The sequence below is a fragment of the Dermacentor variabilis genome, chromosome 7 (assembly GCF_050947875.1).
Source record: "Dermacentor variabilis isolate Ectoservices chromosome 7, ASM5094787v1, whole genome shotgun sequence".
NCBI classification, from domain to species: Eukaryota; Metazoa; Arthropoda; class Arachnida; order Ixodida; family Ixodidae; genus Dermacentor; species Dermacentor variabilis.
The window spans coordinates 169912650-169932610 of record NC_134574.1 but is presented as its reverse complement, the minus strand read 5'-3'; the positions used below and the strand labels follow the sequence as shown (position 1 = coordinate 169932610).

At 46.7% G+C, this 19961-nt stretch overlaps 1 protein-coding gene across 1 annotated transcript in view; it reads right to left on the bottom strand.

The window, feature by feature from the left end:
* Positions 1 to 19961, bottom strand: part of LOC142588482 (proteasome activator complex subunit 4A-like) — a 122921-nt gene that overhangs the window by 77971 nt on the left and 24989 nt on the right. The window contains exons 8-12 of the mRNA XM_075700264.1: positions 16355 to 16444; positions 12028 to 12086; positions 10847 to 11053; positions 6487 to 6673; positions 5082 to 5236 (exon numbers count right to left, since the gene is read on the bottom strand). Of these exons, the coding sequence (XP_075556379.1) occupies positions 5082 to 5236; positions 6487 to 6673; positions 10847 to 11053; positions 12028 to 12086; positions 16355 to 16444 (698 nt within the window). The remainder of the gene's footprint in view (positions 1 to 5081; positions 5237 to 6486; positions 6674 to 10846; positions 11054 to 12027; positions 12087 to 16354; positions 16445 to 19961) is intronic.

The window sequence follows — 19961 nt, the reverse complement described above, 5'->3', positions numbered from 1 at the left end:
ATGACATCATGCCACATCCACATTCTGGGCACAGAAACCGAAAATAATTTGCAGAAATAATACTACACAGTCAACTTCAGTTAATTCAAACCTGACGGGACCGACGAAACTGCTCGAATTACCCGGCAGCAAAATTAATGGCAGCAAAATATGCCGAAACATGCCGTTTGACTTGGCAGTATTTGCTTTTAAAATTAGCTTTGCCGCAATACAGCCATGTTATGCGGTGAAGCATGCTAAGTAAAATCGGGTGCTACTGTCACGGGACATAGCACGTGTTCCTTAAAGACACACTAAAGGCAGATACTAAGTCGACGTGCACTGTTGAAATACCAGTTCAGCGATCTCGCAGTGCTTGTTTCGTGACAAGATGTCTTGGTTTATGAGAAAATTGCATCTGAAGGGCCCACATACCTTTAGGGCAGTTCAAATCTCCCGTCCCCGAGCGGGAAGTGGTGATGTTGTATATGCCATCACTGTCAGTGAGTAAAACAGTGCCCGACAGACGGCCCTGTGGTTTCAAGCGCCCTGCCACGAAGAAATCGAGCTAAGACAGAGTGTTGGATTCGCCGCTGCAACTGCTCTAGGTCAAGTGGCATGGACCATTCGGGTATCCTGTGACATCACATGGACGTGGCATTCTCTGCTACTTTCATTTTAGGCGAGTTTTGCGAGCCAGTTAATCCATGGCTGCACTACACAATAACAAAGCTACTGAAACGTGAAAGTGCGGACCGCACGGAGTGCAGAAAATGAAAACTTTCAACCGCCCGCGTCGTTGTGATGGGTAACGTTGAGTTCTTTTTTCTAAAAACCAAATAGAACTGGGCAATTAGCATTTTATTTTGTCTTATAATTCAATACAATCACCTTTTTATTACAAGTGGTAGAGTGCTAGTGACAGAATTATAATGAGGAGTGCCTTCGTCATCGGGTGAATACTTGAATGTCTTAGGGAAGTCTCTAATTGTGTTATGCATTTAACTCAATTTCTCGAGTACTAAAGCTCTGTCTGCGTTAATATAGACGCTTTAAATGTTCTTGAGCACTAATCTATCACTTCAGCTTGACTTAATATTTGTCTTAAGTGTCCCTTTAATTTACACGCACACTACGAGCGGCGAGATGCCTAATTAAGTTGGCTGGCAGTTTTAGATAGAAACTGCGCTTTTGTTGGCTTTAAAGGTATCCTCGAGTTTGTGAATCATTTCATCTTAGCAGAATACGGTCAAGCGCACACGAACAAGGACAGATGAAGGTGTAGACAACATGTATTGGGACAAGGTGTAAGAGGCGTATTGGGAATAGTAATGTTTCTTTCTTGAAGGCCATGTTCACAGTGAGAACCCACAACGTGGAATGCCCCCTAAGGGTGATCGTCTCTGAGAACGGCAGGTGGCAAAAATCGGTTGAAATCTTCTTACAAAGGAATTTAAATCTATAAAAATTGATGACTCCTTCCAAATCCAAAATTCTGAAAAGGTGATAGTTTTTTTAAAAAAGAATTTTGACAAACGTTTTTTGACCTGCTCGTTGGACATAAAAGGTTTATACTACTTCTTGCCACAAGACTAACTCCTTCTTTATGTGGAAGATTGCATAGATAGCTTTGGCTCTGTAGCATTTCAGCATGCAGCAGGTATGTCCATAGAAGGTTTCCTTGAATCGCTAAGCTTTTATCTGAAGTCGACCTACATTAAATGGAATGACCAGATCTTCATTCAAAAGGAGGATGTCTGTATAGGCTCATGAATAGCTCCTGTCCTTAGCGATATTTTTTTTAGCTCATTGTGACGGACTAATTTTTCACTGCCTCAAAGATTTTATAAAAGGGAGAAATTGGCATCCACTTGAATTGCAGCATGAAGCTACAAGGAAACTCATATGGGTTTTCATGCTGCAATGCGGGGGGATGCCCCCAATTTCTCCCTTTTATGTACTTTCCTGCGCCTTATGGGTTCTGCAGAACTGATTTGTCAAAGATTTTAGTAATGTGAATGTGTTCAGATATGTGGGCAACCTTTTCATTTTAATGCAAGGAAGCAAACATGGCTTTCCAGCCACTGTAAATTAGCTCCTAGCCATTTTTGGCCAATCTTGCAATCCTTTAACATTAATGAATAAAATTCCAGAAGATGGTGTTTTACTGTTTCTTTATTTGAAAGCATAACTCCCTAAGAATCATCTGTGCTGGGAGTACCATCCAAGGGCAAGTAACCACTTGTTACCTTATCATTCATCCCACTTGAAAATTTATAAAAGGGCAATAGCGGGGCAGTGCTTAGTTAACACCCTGAAGAAATCCTGCTTTCATTCCACTGGAGGAAGTTTCCAAAGGCATGTGACATGACTTATGTCAGCAGGTTGTCCTCACAATGTTCTGGTATTTATAGCTGAAGGGAAGTTTAAAAAAAAGAAAAACAAGAAAGTAAAGGTGCTTTCAAGAAGGGAATAGGTTCTACACTGCAGTAATTTCGTACATGCCCAATACCTCACGCCACCTAAAGAAGGAATCGTAGCAACGTCAGAGTGGTGCTTTCTGCCTCCGAGAAGCTAGGGAAACTTTGCCAAATGACTAATCCTTTCCAGAAAAAGAAAGAGCTGTGCACTATCAAACATTGTGATCCTATCGTAACATGTTTCTGGCATGGTATATGAAGTTCCCTTATTGTATGGTTCCAGCTATATTGGTTAGATGGTAGGTGTCTGAACGAGACTTCTAGAACACAGGAGGAAGGTGGGGAATTAACATGATGGGAATCTTTCTGTGCATTGTCATGAGTGTGGAATAAAGAACAAGAAGCCATGTAAACCGTTGTTCCAGATGTGTAGGACAGTAGCCAAAAATAAGAACCAGGATGTTAGGAAGATACTAGAAGCAGACTGCATTAGAAAGGTGGGTGCATCATGTGTCAGCGCACTTCCTGTATGCCTGTCATCTAAAGAAACTAAGTTTCTGAGCATGGCCACCTGATGTCGGCATTTCGGTCTTGTGACGTCATGAAGGAAAGTGTTCATATTATGCAATTTTGTGAATAAACTATCAGTTGGACAAAGCGCTCATGCTGTCTACATCTCCCTCTGTCCTTGTTTGTATGCACTTGACCGTTTTCTGCTATTCAAAACCAACTCGCCCAAAAGTCAGTGCTCTTGATTTTCATCTTAACCTTCTATTCTTTATCACTAGCTTTTTCAAAACACAGATGGTTTTCCTTTGCTTCTTCATGCATGGCGCGTGCACATAATAAAGGAACGTTTACTAGGCCCTGCTAATGGTCTCATACGTGAGGTACACATGGTGGGTAAAATGAGGGCTTAAATCACCACAGCAAAATCAGAAATGGATCTGAATGACTTCCAGCATGCTTATCAGGCATCTACCAGATAGTATGGTGACCAGAGACGGTGCGTGCACCACTGAGCCACTGTCCTGTAACAGTGGCTGCTTTCAATTCCTGGTATGTTTCACTGCATACCAAGCTATATTGCAGCGAAGCTGACCAGCCAAGTTTTAATTATTCAGCAAAAACCAATTTTGACTTCAAAAAAATAAATATAAAAATAGAAATAGAGGTTTGGCCTCATAGAAATGCATGGGCACCAGCCAGGACTGTTGCTCGGGATCCAATTAACCAAGAATCGAATCAACCAGAGTCGAATTAACGAAGTGTACTGTAGTAAATTGTTTAGTTTGCTCTGACGTTTGCTAGTCTAGTTTTCTAGGGTTTAGAGGATTTCCCTGCTCATTTACTGTAAAAAAGAGAAGCTTGAAATGTCACGTCAGTTAATAAGTTATCCTGCCAAGTTAGCTGTTCCATACAAGCATTTGCAGAGTTCACAATCGTTGAAAATCCATCACACACACATGCTATTTTCTGAGCAATCAAACAAACAGAAATGTGACCAATAGAAAGTGCTTACACTCTGTGCCATAAACATCATGCAGCAGAGCAAAGGCTAAGGGTTTGCGTCAATGAATCGGTCATGAAACATGGCTGCTCATTTCAGGACTCACCCATGGTGAACTAATACCATATGTACTCGTGTAAGGGCTGCACTTTTTTTCTATAATCTGGGCTGGGTGCGGCCTTTACACGAATCAGGCCGATGACGGCCCGCTAAAGGTTCACACTGTTCCACAACTATAGCAGAGGGCAAAAGAGGCACAAATGACAATGCTGCAGTAAATGACCTCAGATGCCGGCCCATCATCCCTGACCAGCACTGACCCAAACAGGGCTCCCTCCTCTAGCGTCATCTACCGGCAACGGAACAAACTTCACTTTCTGGCGGGACATTTTTAATTTTTTCCCCCAATTTTGCACTTCAAAGTGGGGGTGCGACCCTTACACGAGTATACACGGTAATTCTTCCATGAAGCTGCTCTATTCAGTTAGCATCACAGTGAAAGCAATCAGAGGCATACAATGGGTGTGCCCTTCTACTCGTTCTCTCTTCTCGTTGGCTGATGCAACCCATAGCTATGGTAGCTAGAGGACTAGGTGTGTCAATTGACTCGTCCGCAGCATAGTTTGCCACTCCTCCGCATCGTGACGCAGAAGCATGGTGCTGCGCTCAGTACAGTAAAATCTCGTTAAACCGCACCTGCTTAAACAGTAGTTTCATTATAAAAGTAGTAAAGTCAAATCCCCGACTCAGTGGCCACTGAATATAATGTGTTTTGTATCCACATAAACTATACCAGCTTATTGTGCATGTATCGGTTAACACATAGTGTTTTCAATTTTCGTCGCACAAACACGGCGGTGCATCATCTCCATCGGGTTGCCCGGCAGAACAGAGCCTCAGAGATCGGAACCACGTATCAGAACAATGGCCTCCAAGCGCCCTGTGCCTCTGACTCTTGTCTACACCACACTATAATTAATGACACGTGCAGGAGCGCCATTCTACTGACTGCAGCGACAATTTTGTGTCATGATGCGGAGAAGTGGTGAACTACGCTCAATCGGCCTACATACTCCTCTAGCAGCCTCTATACCATAGCTTTCACTGCACTGCATAAACTTGGTGAGATAGGGACTTATTCAGCTCAGGTGGCATGCAGGGCATGGCCATACCTTTCCATGAGCTGTAGCACGAAGTCCTCAAAGCCTGCAGTGGCCAAGCACACATCTTGCTCAATTTCAGTGAGGTCTGTGCGAATGCTCACAGCCTTGGAGCAGTCCACCAGTGGAACAAGGGTGGCAAATGTTGAGATGAACTGGAATGTCACCTGCACAGGAATGCACAGTTGTGCCTTTCTAAAGAGTGGTTCCAACCAAAAATATTAAGTCAGCAGCCTTCAACAATTTTTCAAGCTCTGGACTAATTTACTGTAACAGGCTTTACAATGGAAACTCCCATCTTCTCAAGAACGACTCCTTCTCTGTCATGCATCCAAAGTCATCACGATACATCACAGTATTGCCTGTTATGTCCTTTAAAATGTATGCACAGATGCCCGTCCTCTTAGTCTGTGGGGGGTGCAAACTTCCCCCAAAATTACCAAGCGCCAAAGTGGCATGCTAGCCCATTGGTGAGTGCATCCAGCTCCTAACTGCACATTGCCACAGGAAAACGTGTTCAGATCCCGGTGGCAGCAGCTGCCATTATTCTGTGCTCTACGGTGAGAGCGAAGCTGGCATTGAGGAGGCGGCCTGGTGATGACACAATAATGATGACAATGATGACGGTGGCGATCATCGTCACTGTCAAAAAGGACACACGGAGAGACAGACACAGCAAACCAAGTTTTGGGCTTCTAACAGCCGTCATCATAAAATAAATAATTCTACTGATTTTTACGTACATGGACAAAAGAAAGAAGTCTGTTCGTATTTTGACAAACTCATGTGGCACTGTTTTTCACAGACAGCAAGGTTATGTTCCCTCTGATGAAAATGCCCAATTTCGAACTTCACAGTTAATGGGCTTCAAATGATTGATCCATTCATGTGGTTAAGTTTAAATACCAAATGCAATGACATTTCGCATTGCTTAAGTTAGTTATCAATGAGCGGGGCATACTTCTGAAGCAATAGTGGCAAGCTGCAGGACTGGTAACTGCAATAAAAAGCACCTAAAATAAAAAGGCCATAAAAAGCACCTAAAAGCAGGTGCATGCAGATGGCGGCCCTTTCTCCCGTTCCAGTATCAAAAATGTGTATTTTTGCTAGCTTTTATTGATGCATTCACTCATATTTCAGATGCAAAATTTTTAATGGAGGCTACTAATGCTATTTGTAACAAGGCTCTTAACAAAGTCCAAAAGCAGCACAGGGGCTGTCGGAGATGTGCCATTCGAGTCTGGATTCATTTTGACCTCTTCGAGTATTTTAGCATGCACACTAGGCTCAGTACACAGCTTTTTGCGCTCTGCCCTCATGAAGCTGCTGCTGCAGGTGAGAGCTGAACCCACGAACTCACGGTCAGACTTTGACCAATCTGACGCACAGAAACAGGGGAGCAGCCCATAGCACTCACGATGCACTTGCGAATGTCATTGGGGTCGATTCCAGGCAAGCAGCTGTTCAGCAGGGGTACTACGTGGGAGGGGCCCTCAGGAAAGAAGCGGCCTCCCTGCACCAGGCTGCGTGCCACCGCCAACACGCAGTGCATGGCAGCTGTTAGGCGGTGTGGCTCTGTCAGAGTCTCCAGTGAAGAGTACAGCCTGCACACCAAGGAAAGAACATTTCTTAGCTCAATAAAATAAGACATTTGAACGGCACTGGAAAAAATAGATTCCTGACTCTTGACTTAGTCAGGTCAGGCAGTTGATCTATGTTTTTGTCTCAAAAACTATAAAAATGGTTTTGTGCTTACAGTTGGTTTGTTTTTGCTCAAAATTCACAGCGAGATTCCATTTTATGGTCCTGATTTTTCACTACGACATTTAGCACTTTTCTTTGCCTAGTTTCTCTAGGGAAAAAGAAAAAAAAATGGCAGAAACTACCAGAAGAGGATTGCCCAAATACAAGTGACAACTTCCCAGTAGACCTGCAGAGATGTGCTGCTGTTGACATTTATTCATTAGCTCTGTTGGTAAATGCTATGAGACATGTGAGTGTTGTGACCTTGCATTCCCTCCAGGATCAGACTGCATTACAAGTTATGTGAAAACTTGCAAGGACACATATCATAGCAATGGTAGCAGGACTGACATATCTATAGTCCCCACCTTTGATTTGTGGGGATGCGCGACTCTCGCGCGTCCCCTGATATGTTTTTCCCGCATGGCGCGTCTCCTGTAATCCGGCTTCGCCGCGTGGCCTGCGCGATGCCCACGGCGGTCGATGTGGTTGGGGCGCAGTGCGAGAGATGGCGCGAGTGTTGCGTTGCTAACGCCGCCGACAGGCGAGGTTACTTCGGCGCCGAAAGGAAGGCGCTTGCTCACTTTGGGTTCGGGATGCAAGCGGGACGGACATGCCGACCTGCGCGTGCGCCGACCCATGCGTCTGCGAGACCGTCTCGCGTGGCCGCCTTGGACACCGTCCGCGTGACCGTACACGCGAATGACCAGGCGTTGGGATCCAGCATGGGGCGAACATATTCGCTCGCAAACCGGTCGCGGTAAGTCGGACTTCCAGATTTGTCGCGCGCCCATCGGCATGTTTTGTGGATAGCAACTCGGCTAGCAGGCATTGATCTATGAAAGGTGCAATAAATGCCCTTGTGATTGTTTGCTCTACTGTGCTGTCGTTCCTTTGTCCCAAGAGTACGGGTGTGAGGGACCCCACATCTGGCGGCCCAACGTGGACCTCTTGGGACATCGGACGATAAATTTAACAGTTTGCTTCGTTCGAGACCTTTGTTTGAACCGAAGCGTAGGCCTAGCATGAATTTTGATCGCTAGCGTCGGCGGCGTGCTTTCTTGAGCGAGGTGATGGTGGCTGTAGTGTGTTTGAACATGTCAACATGCTAAGCCTTTCCGCAAGTGTTTTTTTAAATGAAATTCGTCAGTACGAGAGCCACGTGGTCTGCATCCTGGGAGAGCGAGGCTGAACGCCCGCGGAGCAGTGGCAAGCCTGAAGCGAGTGAGTACGGAAGCCTCGTGGGTGGTCCGAATTTCTTATGTAAATAGCTTCTTCTATCTCTTTGACTCGGATGAAGTCGCGGCTCTGGGAGCCGGGTGGCCGCGGGCCACGGGTGCCACTACGGGCTGACTGGTATTGCGGCCTGGCACCGGGCGCTCCGACACCGTCTGGGACGGTGGGCGCCGTCAACTCGGATGCTTTGTGCACCGAGCGGAGTAGGACCACCTCACAGAGCTGACGTCTCCTCGCGGCTGCTACATGTTTTGCGCTCATTTTGGGTGTTGTTTTTGGATGCCGGTTGTTGTCAGGGTAGCGACGCTTTAGGCCTAAGGCTTTACGAAGCTGCCTGTCGCACGTGAAGGGACACAACCTGGTGGACCGTGGCGTTGAGGTGTTGCAAGTTGCTTCCCTCATTCTAGTTAGCCTCGCACGAATTGAAATTACTCGTTCGACTCAAGAAAGCGAGCTTCGTTCACGTGAACTTAGCATCTGAGTAGCTGCCCGATCTTTGCTAGCCGAGTTGAACATCGTACCACGTGGGCGATGCGCATGCAGAATTCCTCTCCCTTGCACTACTTTAGTGTTTGCCGAGTGTGTTGAGTTTACGCAGCGTGATTGCAGTCACCCCTGGTTTGCCGTCACCTGCACATCGTCTGCGCTGCTGCCCCGGACTACGATCGAGCCAACCCGGGCGATGGCGATGCTGTGGCCAGTTCGGCGCGGCGACTTCGGCGGCCTCCTGTATCCAGCTCACAACCCTCGGCGGCGGACAAAAGAGCCGGCGGTCACCGACAGCTACGGCGGCTCTTCCCAGCAGGGCGCGTCGGCGCGAGCGACGCTTGCTCGTACTGACTACTGCGTCGTCGTCTCCGGAGTCCTGGCCTGGAATCGTGCTGTCGAGTCGCAAAGCTGCTGCTGTGACCGGCGGACGCCAGCGGTGTACCCAGGGACAATGTCGGCTCGCATGCTATGGACAGCGTGGACATTCCCTCGGCGCGACCACTGTTTAATGTTCCACCTTGTTCGCGAAGCACCGTTTGATGTTAGACCGTGTCACATGTCTTGCCGGAATATGTAGTGATTTAAGGTTGGGGGGATGTGGGGATGCGCGACTCTCGCGCGTCCCCTGATATGTTTTTCCCGCATGGCGCGTCTCCTGTAATCCGGCTTCGCCGCGTGGCCTGCGCGATGCCCACGGCGGTCGATGTAGTTGGGGCGCAGTGCGAGAGATGGCGCGAGTGTTGCGTTGCTAACGCCGCCGACAGGCGAGGTTACTTCGGCGCCGAAAGGAAGGCGCTTGCTCACTTTGGGTTCGGGATGCAAGCGGGACGGACGTGCCGACCTGCGCGTGCGCCGACCCATGCGTCTGCGAGACCGTCTCGCGTGGCCGCCTTGGACACCGTCCGCGTGACCGTACACGCGAATGACCAGGCGTTGGGATCCAGCATGGGGCGAACATATTCGCTCGCAAACCGGTCGCGGTAAGTCGGACTTCCAGATTTGTCGCGCGCCCATCGGCATGTTTTGTGGATAGCAACTCGGCTAGCAGGCATTGATCTATGAAAGGTGCAATAAATGCCCTTGCGATTGTTTGCTCTACTGTGTTGTCGTTCCTTTGTCCCAAGAGTACGGGTGTGAGAGACCCCCCCACAGATTACACTATCTCTATGAACTGGGCCACACAGCCATCCAGACAAAGTGGGAGAAGAGTGAAAGAAAGGCGGGTTTAAAAAGTGAAATTGCATTTGTCTGAGCCCACTGCCATATGAGATGCACAAACCATATCAGCTGGTCACTTCCAGCATGTATGGCCTGGCAAAGCATTGTCGTAAATTACTCCCAGTGGGGTACAGTGTGGACAGACTGAGCGGTGCAGACAACGGAAAATTCAAATTTTTTTTTTTAATTAGCTAAGAAAGGAACAGTGCCAAGCGTTACAGTACAGTATAATGAATAGTTAGAACCATAATATGCGATTTTTTAACAAAATTTATACAACAGCAAAGCAGTGTAAACACAAAATATATATATTTTTTTAATGTTTTCAAGATAAATCTCAGGTCACCATATTAACATAAGAGAATTTAACAGAATGATGACCAAAAGAGGATTATTTCGACTTTCACAGGGAAGTGCTATTAGAACATTTTTGTTGTTTTCTCCTCTTATTTGTTGTACTGCACGCAATTAAACTTCATTGGCAGATGTACAATGGGTGTATTGAAACCTTTATTGAAAATTTCATTCCAAGAAATTCAGTGGCGATTTAATGGTTATTGCAAAAGAAATGCGTGAGCACTACTTTGCCCCTTTTGGAGGTCCCGGATCCATGCTTTAAACTGCGTTCACTTCACCACATTGCTAAGTGTTGTTCAGGAGCTCACCCAACCCTTGTCCTGCCTCTTCAAGGAGCATAGTGTAACTGCAGTGGTCGGCAGCAGAGCTCCATTAGTTGGGGTGCGTATGCATGCAGACACACACACTCACGCATGCACTCTTCTAAGCACCACCCATCTCCTTTCTAATTGTACCACCATGTTTGGCTTCCCACATATATACCTATTTCCACTTTGACCCTCCTAATGCTAATGCATTAAAAGCACTATTTGTGCAGCCATGACCATGTTTTAGGCTAAGCCGCGTTTGAGACGAGCCTCGCAGGCCCATATCCTGATATTTCTGTTGTGGCACATTAGGAAACTCACTTAGGGAGGGGTGTCAGGTTTCCCTCTAATTAATAAGAAACTCTACGGTTGTGGGAAGCCAGCTTTGCTTCTAAATGTGGACATAAGGCAAGCACTACTACCTACCTTTCTATCACAGGCGGAATAACCAGTTCTGGTCGAAGAAGGGCAAGGTCTTGCAAAGCGACAGCTGCACCGGAGCTGCCTCCCTTGCTAAACATAGAGAGCAGAACCACTGGTTGCACGCTCTCCACAAACGATGTCACTTCTGCGTCAGTCAAGCGGTGTGACTCTGGAGGAATTGGCTCCCAGGTGGGTGGCCTGTAACGCTCCCTGCACATTTGCAGCACATGGTGAAGCAGTGTTCAGAATGGTTCTGCAACAAGTTGAACGAAGTTAAACCTAATGCATATTTTGTTCAACGAAAGGAAAGAAGCAGCCATAAAAGTGCTATTGACAGATCAACATCTTGGCCAACAGTTGACAGCAATCAGGCTTGATGAAAAGCTTGATGAAAATTAATTTCAGCAGCTAAGCAATTGCACAGGGGACAGTGCATGTCTCTATGTACATAAAAGGAATAGTCAATTTGCAAAAATGTAGCAGACAAAAGTTCTGACGTACCAAAGAAACTAGGTTAGCACAAATTGGCAAAAAGGTTTCGAAATGGCTGATGGCCACTCACGAGAAATTAAAATGTTTCACAAGTTAAGACTAACTTCCAACATTTAACTGAAAAAACTTTATATAGAGTATAACACTGCTACGAATGAGAGTAGCTTGTACAACATTTCAGAAGTCACCCTGCCCTGTGCACAAGACATGACAAGCAGTTACAGCTAACACATTGCGCAAAGTGTTCCACATTACTGCGTCAATAATTCTTTGCTAATAATGTAGAGCTAAGAGCCAAAAAAGGAATGCAGCTACACAGTTTCACACAGGTACTTCGCATAACCCATTAAAAGCCATAGACAAGTTCTGTTATTTACTGCCCAAAACACTTTTTTGGGTTTGATGAACCTGCTTTTTATCAGGCATATTTTTCAGCTGTTAGTAAGCTTTTTGATGAACTGGCCATGCAGAACAGTTCTGTAGTCGCCATTAGATGCAATAGATGGCAGTTCAGGTCTATAACTATTGAATTCAGGACTGCCCACAGAGGACGCTTCGGGTGACACAGTTTATAGCTTAGAGCCTTGAAACTTAAGGACCATTTTGATACGGTGTTTGGTCGGAAGTGTTGGCCATTAAGGGCTTAAAGAGACACAACTGGAAGCCACGAGCAGGAATTAACAGAAACGTACTTGTGAAGCCTCCGCACCACTTCAGCAGGCAATTTGTACAGCACCCTCTGAAGTTTTGTCTGTAACAGGTACATACACAAACATCTCAACAGACATACCCATGCAGAGTTTTGTTTTCAACAGCTATAGAGTAGACATAGTGAAGCAGCTTCTATAAAAGCAGTGCACAGCATGTAAAGGTGCAACTCATCAATCAGCCCAATGCCCACAACATGCATAATCATTCAGTCGTTCTACAACCAGAGGCGGGTATCAGCAGTCCACTCTGTAAGCTAACTGCACATGCGAGTGCAGTGGCACAATCAGTGCCTGCATGGCATCTTGGCAAGAAGACAACGGCAGCAGCAACAACAAAAGAAACTGTGAGCTCGGCTTGAGCAGTGGCACCGTCATCAGCCGATCATCTCAGGGTTCATCAATGGGTACTAACCAGACACATCTGCCATTTCTTTAAGCATTTTAAAAGTACCTTTAACAATATGAAGACTAGGCAGAGAGCACCAAGGCAGGGAGCTTCTTCAGAGGGTCACCATATTCATATCTTGCTGTACACTGTCGACAATGTGGATGCGAACTCTTTCTGCAAGGCCCCATCAGTCCTTTTCTTACGCCGAGATGGGACCATTAGGGAGGTTGTAGAGGCTTTCTATATTTAAAAAAAAATGGTTGCACGTGTGTCAGCCAGCCCTCGACAAGCCTTCACACAAGTGAAAAAGCCTATTTCAATAAGTCGTTTTTCATTGCAAATACATCCTCAGTGTCTACATGAGAAAGGCCCGAGTCAGAGCTTCTTTTTATGTTTTATGCTTTTGGAGCTTTTGGTCTTCTGTGTTTTTTATGGGCACAGCTATGTCATGATTAACTCTTAGAACTTTCTTAATCTTTTGGGGGGGTTTGAGTGCACTTGTGCAATGATGTACTTTGCTTTTGATCTGTGTTGACTGATAAATAGGCATGTTTTTCCGGAAATAAACATTAGTTTGAAGTAGCACTCGTGCTGTCTGGTTGTCCTTCTTGCACCCTCATTTTTTGTGCTTTAAGTTGTGGGGATGCACGACTCTCGCGCGTCCCCTGATATGTTTTTCCCGCATAGCTCCCTTTTCCTGCAATCCGGCTTCGCCGCGTGACCTACGTGACGCCCGCGGCAGTCGGTCTGGTTGAGGTGCAGTACGAGAGATGGCGCCAGTGTTGCGCTGCTAACGCCACCTCTGGTGGGGTTACTTGGGCACGGGAAAGGAAGGCTCTTACTCTTTGGCTGCGGGTTGAGGTACGACGTGGACGTCCCGCGCGTGCACCGATCCATGCTTCTGCAAGACCGTCTCGCGTGGCATCCATCGAACGCGCCACCGTTTGTGCGACCGTACACGCGAACGACCAGGCTTTGGAATCCAGCATGGGGCGGACATATTCGCTCGTTATCCGGACGCAGTGAGTCGGACTACGGGCTGACTGGTATTGCAGCCTGGCACTGGGTGCTCCGATACCGTTTGGGACGGTGGGCACCGTCAACTCTGATGCTGTGTGCACCGAGCGGAGTAGGACCACCTCACAGAGTTGACGTCTCCTCGAGACTGCCTGTTTTGCGCTTATTTTGGGTGTTGTTTTTGGATGCCGGTTGTTGCCAGAGTAGCGACGCTTTAGGCCTAAGGCTTTACGAAGCTGCTTGTCGCACATGGAGGGACACAACCTGGTGGACCGTGGCATTGAGGTGTTGCAATTTGCTTCCCTCATTCTATTTAGCCTCGCATGAATTGAAATTACTCGTTCGACTAAAGGAAGCGAGCTTCGTTCACATGAACTTAGCATCTGAATAGCTGCCCGATCTTTTGCTGGCCGAGTTGAACATCGTACCATGTGGGCGATGCGCATGCAGACTTCCTCTCCCTTGCACTACTTTAGTGTTTGCCGAGTGTTTAGAGTACGCAGCGTGAGTGGAGTCAGCCCTGGTTTGCTGCCACCTGCACATTGTCTGCGCTGTTGCCCCGGACTACGATCGAGCCACCCCGGCGATGGTGATGCTGTGGCCGGTTTGGTGCAGTGACTTCGGCGGCCGCCTGTATCCAGCTCGCAACCCTCGGCGGCGGAGAAAAGAGCCGGCGGTCACCGACAGCTACTGCGGCTCTTGCCGGCAGGGCGCGTCGTCGTGAGCGACGCTTGCTCGTGCCGACTGCTGCGTCACCGTTTCCGGAGTCCTGGCCTGGGATCGTGCCGTCGAGTCCGCAAAGCTGCTGCTGTGACCGGCGGACGCCAGCGGTGTACCCAAGGACAAAGTCGGCTTGCATGCTTTGGACAGCATGTGGACATTTCCTCAGCGCGGCCACTGTTGCATGTAATACCTTGTTCACGAAGCACGCCTTGATGTTAGACCGTGTGACATGTTTCACCGAACTATGTAGTCATTTAAGGTTGGGGGGATGTGGGGATATGTTTTTTCCGCATAGCTCCTTTTTTCTGCAATCTGGCTTCGTCGCGTGGCCTGCGTGATGCCCGCGGCAGTCGGTCTGGCTAAGGCGCAGTACGAGAGATGGCGCGAGTGTTGCGCTGCTAACGCCGCCTCCGGCGGGGTTACTTGAGCGCGGGAAAGGAAGGCTCTTCCTCTTTGGCTGCGGGTTGAGGTACGACGTGGACGTCGACGCGGGTCGGCAAGTGGCGCGGACCTGCCGCACATGCGACAATTCATGCTTCTGCGAGACCGTCTCGCGTGGCATCCATCGAACGCGCCACCGTTTGCGTGACCGTACACGCGAACGACCAGGCGTTGGAATCCAGCATAAGGCGAACATATTTGCTCGTTATCCGGTCGCGGTGAGTCAGACTTGTAGATTTGTCGCGCGCCCATCGGCATGTTTTGTGGATAGCAACTCAACTAGCAGGCATTGATCTATGAAAGGTGCAATAAATGCTCTTGTGATTGTTTGCACTACTGTGTTGTCGTTCCTTTGTCCCAAGAGTACGGTGTGAGAACCCCACAAAGTCAAGTGTGACTATGAAGATACTTCTCCAGTGATGCCAGCAGACAGAAAGCAGACCCAGAACTCTGGCACAATATAGAAATTAAAACCTAGATCCCTGTATTCATCTGGAAATGCAGTCCGTGTAACATGTCCCTGATGAGTGAAGTGATTATCTTGAACTTCCTCTCTGGTTCAAGTAGGCCAAGCTCTATCTGTAAGAATAAGACCAAGCTTATCACTAATACCGAGTCACACAAGATGGTCAACTTACTTTTTACTATTTGTGGATGGGCTAGCTGGTTGACGCACTTATAGATGTTTAGAATGCAAACTATTATAAAGCTCACCGAAGTAAGACAGTTTTTTTTTCTTTTTTCTTTTTTGTGTGTGCATGTGCGAGTATGAAAGTGTCCTAGGTACATGTTTTCCTTTACCTGCATTATTTATTGGTTCTTTGCTTGCTTTCCCCCACTGTAATGCCTATGGGCACTGCGGGTATTGTGACAAACAAACAAACAAATAAATAAATGGGAAAGAATTGACAGGCACATGCTGAACATGCAAGCACTGACTGGGCGACCTTTTCTCTGCCTGTATATTTTTGCCCCTTCATATTTTGCTTCCTGAATGTCGATAAAAGGTCAACTTACTGCATACTACAAGAGGAGAAATGGAAGCATGGTAAATTGCCTCTATTTCTCTTCTTCCACCCAACAACCCCATTTTGTTCCATAGCGTGGAAGAACTTAAATGAAAAGAGAAATACAGCAGATCAGTTTACATTTGTAGAGCATTCTTTCAGCACCATATCATTAATTCATTTACAAAGCAAGACTGACTACTGCCAAAGAAAATAAAGGCTAAACTTTTCTTCTTTGAACGCCATGCCCAAAACTATGCCATGAAGCCAGTGCAGTATTTTGGGTTTCCCAGTATTCCTATACATTTCAGCAGCTCTCATACAGAAAAAACTCTGGAAATTGTTTGGGTCGACTCTCTATTGCCGTTTGCATATAACGTAATCTTTTATTGAACAACAGTTAGCTGACTCCATGAATACGCTGTCAGTGTCTATGACATTGAAGAGAAATTGGTACGGCAACTTCCAGAAGACAATGCCACCATTCTCTTGTTTTTTCACAACCTCCCTTGCTTACCAAGCCTCAGACCCCGATAAGACTAATTTATGTGCTGCTTCAAAAGTGTAATCTACTGGTCCAGGTTGACTTTAAATATACTGCACCTCTTCAGCATCCCTTTCATGCTTTAACATCAAGCTATGTTGATCAATAAGCCCTACAAACATTATACAGAGCACACTGTCACAGTGCAATGGACTAATGTTGTCATTGCAGCTGAGGAAAGGTACTCACCACCCAGCGACCATTGTTGGATGGATGATAGAAGGACTCGATGGCCTTGAACAAGTGGCTCACGTATGTCTGGCAGGAACTGTTACCACCCTGCGGAAGAGCACAAGCAGCGGTCAAGTTTTATCGATACAAGAATTCAAAAATCGAACTGTGATGTTTAGTGTCTCAAAGCTGCACAGCGGGATACGAGAGATGTCGTACGGGGAGGGGATCCAAATTATGACTTTTTTTTTAATGTGCATTTACATCTAAGTACATGAATGTTTTCACATTTCATTCCCATCAGAATGCGACTGCTTAAGACAGAGAAACGGACCCATGACGTTGTGTTCAGCAGCACAATGCCGGTAGCCACTGAGCCTCCTTGACTGATGCATGATTATTGACAAAGCAATGCTATTGCACAACAAAAATAAAACAAAGCACACTCTTGTTTAAAGGGATAGTGAACAAAAAATTTGTCGCCGAGATTTCTGTCTCCAGTGATAGCTGTCGCACCGACAGTGACCAAAACAACACTCTTTCTGAGCTTTTTCACAGCTTTTTCAGCTGTGCGACGGTAAACACATCTTCCATTGTGGAGGCGGAAAGAGGCCGCCATCGCCATGGGCACCTCCATTCCGGGCACCAAGATTATTATATCCGACTCGAAAATAGCGATTCGTAACTACACCTCAGGTTTCATTTCCCCTCGAGCATTCAGAATAATTAACAAAAACCTCAATCAATTGAAGTTGGTGTAGGTACCCGCTCATGCAGGCAACCCTGGCAATGAGGCTGCCCACCTAGCCGCCCGAGCAGCTAGTAACCGGGAGGTGGGCTTGCCCGACGGGGTTGACCGACCTGAAGGTATCCACACCTACAACGAAATGACCATTTATTACCGCGAATCCAGGCAAATATATCCATCCCCGCACGAGACACTGACAAGAATACAGGCCACTAACCTCAGGAGAGTACAGAATAGATCTGTACTTAGTCCAAAAAGGCTAGCTGCAATGACCGGTGGTGAATATCCACCAAACTGCAAACATTGTAGCTGTCCCCTTGCGGACCAAGATCACATCTTGTGGTGATGCCAAAAGAACCCTCCCCCGAGAGAACTTTTTAGGCGAGCTCCCTCACATGATGAGTGGGAGAAAAAGACGAAAACTTCCAACCCGCAAGATCAGATACGGTTGGCGAAATGGGCTGATAGCGTCGCGGCAAAGCAGACGCCCACGCTAGCCCACACCACTGGGAAAGAAAGCTCCACTAAAACTTGACAATAAAAGTTTTCTCTCTCTCTCTCTCTCTCTTTTTCTGAGGAGAAGTGAGCGAAAAGTAACTATTTTAGTGAATATTTCTCAAATCACAGCACCTACCTGCCTCCTCTGAAAGCTCCTGCAAAACTGGATATCACGTCACACTTACCCACCTCGAGGCCCATTGTGAGCGATCGTCCACACTGAGCGCGCGAAGGTTCGAGTTGACGTTTTCAGCGACGCGCTTTCTTTGTTCGACCGTCCTATTCACACCGCTTCCTCATGTGAGCTGTTCGAAAACCTCGTCTTTCATCTCGTGGTTTTGTGGAGTGATGTGTGGAGCAGCTGTGTCAATGCCGCAGAATGTCGAGGGTCTGCTGCGCACAAGGGTGCCGAAATAGTATTGTCGGGCGAGACACGCGGTGCCACTCTTTTCCGAAAGATGAGAAGCTGCGCAGAACTGTAATTTGTTGTTTGTACGACGTTTTGAGCCAGATGCTTGGCCAATTTTGCCAGGATGAATCGAAATGCGCATCGTCTGAAACGACGGCTGACAAAAAAAAAAAAATTGCCGACATGAGACTGGTGGCGCCATCTCGTTTGCACCAAGGGAAGGAGTGCTCGGCTGCAATGAAACAATGGGAGCGGGCACGTTAGCTAGCGCGAATGTGCTGAGGTGCATGTTACCTGCTCACCACTGGTTCCTTGTTGGTGGCAATACTGCAGGCCGTGCCTAAAAATCGGCCTGCGATTATGCTTCTTGGTAATGCAATTTTTGAGGGCAGCTGCTGTCTTATTTCAACCGTAGGCGACCGCATACGCAACGGAGGGGGCTGTGCGTTTAGCGATCCTAAAAGGAATTGGGGGGGCGGGGTAAGGGGTGCACGCAGTGGATAACGGAGATGGCTCTGCATTTCGGCTTGGCTGAGCCGGTGCTCTGGCTACCGCTGCAAAGGCGTGGCACTGGAGGATGAGCAAAGTGGAGAGCAAGATTCGCGCGCGAGATTGCGCCAGGAGCGCGTGCAACTAGAGCAGCATGCTCGCGCCATCTGCGGAGCTGGGCTACGGCGAGGGACAAAGGCAACGCCGACGTGAAGTTCAGGAACGGCGCATAAGAGCTGCGCTCTGAAACCTTATTCCTCTGTGTTTAGATCATTGATCAACTTCTCGGTGAAAGTACGCAGGAACCAGACCACGCACCCCCACTGTCCAACGCAAGGAAAACAATACTGTGCAGCCGATCCGTTCGCCCCGTGGCTGCTGACGGTAGGTGTGATGTCAGATCCGGCGGCTTGTTGTCGGGAGCGCTTTGTGAGTGACGCAGTGGCCGCTCACAGAGCGTCAAAAATAAAGCCATCCGCTCAAAAGTAACCCGAATAATGACTATGCAGCTATTGTATGGGATCCCTATACTAAATCTAACATCGATGCGCTAGAAATGATACAACGTAAAGCAGTAAGGTTCATCTTCTCTAAATATCGCTCAAGTGATTCTCCAACTCAGTTAATGGGTGAACACAATATTCAGTCTTTGCAACTAAGAAGAAAAATTCACAGGCTTAAATTTCTCTTCTTGCTGAGTAACAATAAACTATCTCTTTCTCCTGAACCTTACATAACACCCCTTACTGCCCGCCGAACTAGACATCGCCACACTGCATCATTAACGCCTTATAATGGTAGAACCAATGTTTTTATGTTTTCCTTTTTCCCTCGAACAGTAACGGAATGGAACAGCCTACCCTATAACAAACTTCTCAGCACTGACTCAATAGCGTCTATTACTATCTAATATTAGTGCTTGTTCTTACGAAATCTCGTTTCAATTTGTATTGTTGTGCAATATTTATTGATTTGCGCGTTGTAGTAATTTTTAATTATGCACTCCTCCTTTTTTTTTTCTATTACATTTCCTGTGCTTTGAAATTGTGCTTGTGAAACAGCGTTTCAATTTGTATCTGCCACTCTCTATGCATTATTTAGAGGTGCTTTACTCATTATGTAATTGTACTTTCTATTACATTTTTCCAGAGCTTTTTTTTTTACTCCTTCGTCAATCTATTGTGTTTTCTTTTTGTATGTACCTTTCCCCTCCTGCCTGGGCCTTCTAAGGCCTGCAGTATTCCTAAATAAATAAATAAATAAATAAAATACTATAGCAATCGTGTCTTAGGAATGCAATTGTGGGGCTTTCTCTTTATTCTTGGATTTTTATTCTGCATTCCTTTAAGAGCTTCCTAATGACTTGTAACTCTGCATCATAAGTGATAGCTATAATTTGACATTCAATGTAATCACATTGAATACTTTTGACGATTAATGAATCAATCACTCAAAGCTGTTTACAACACACCCTTCATGCA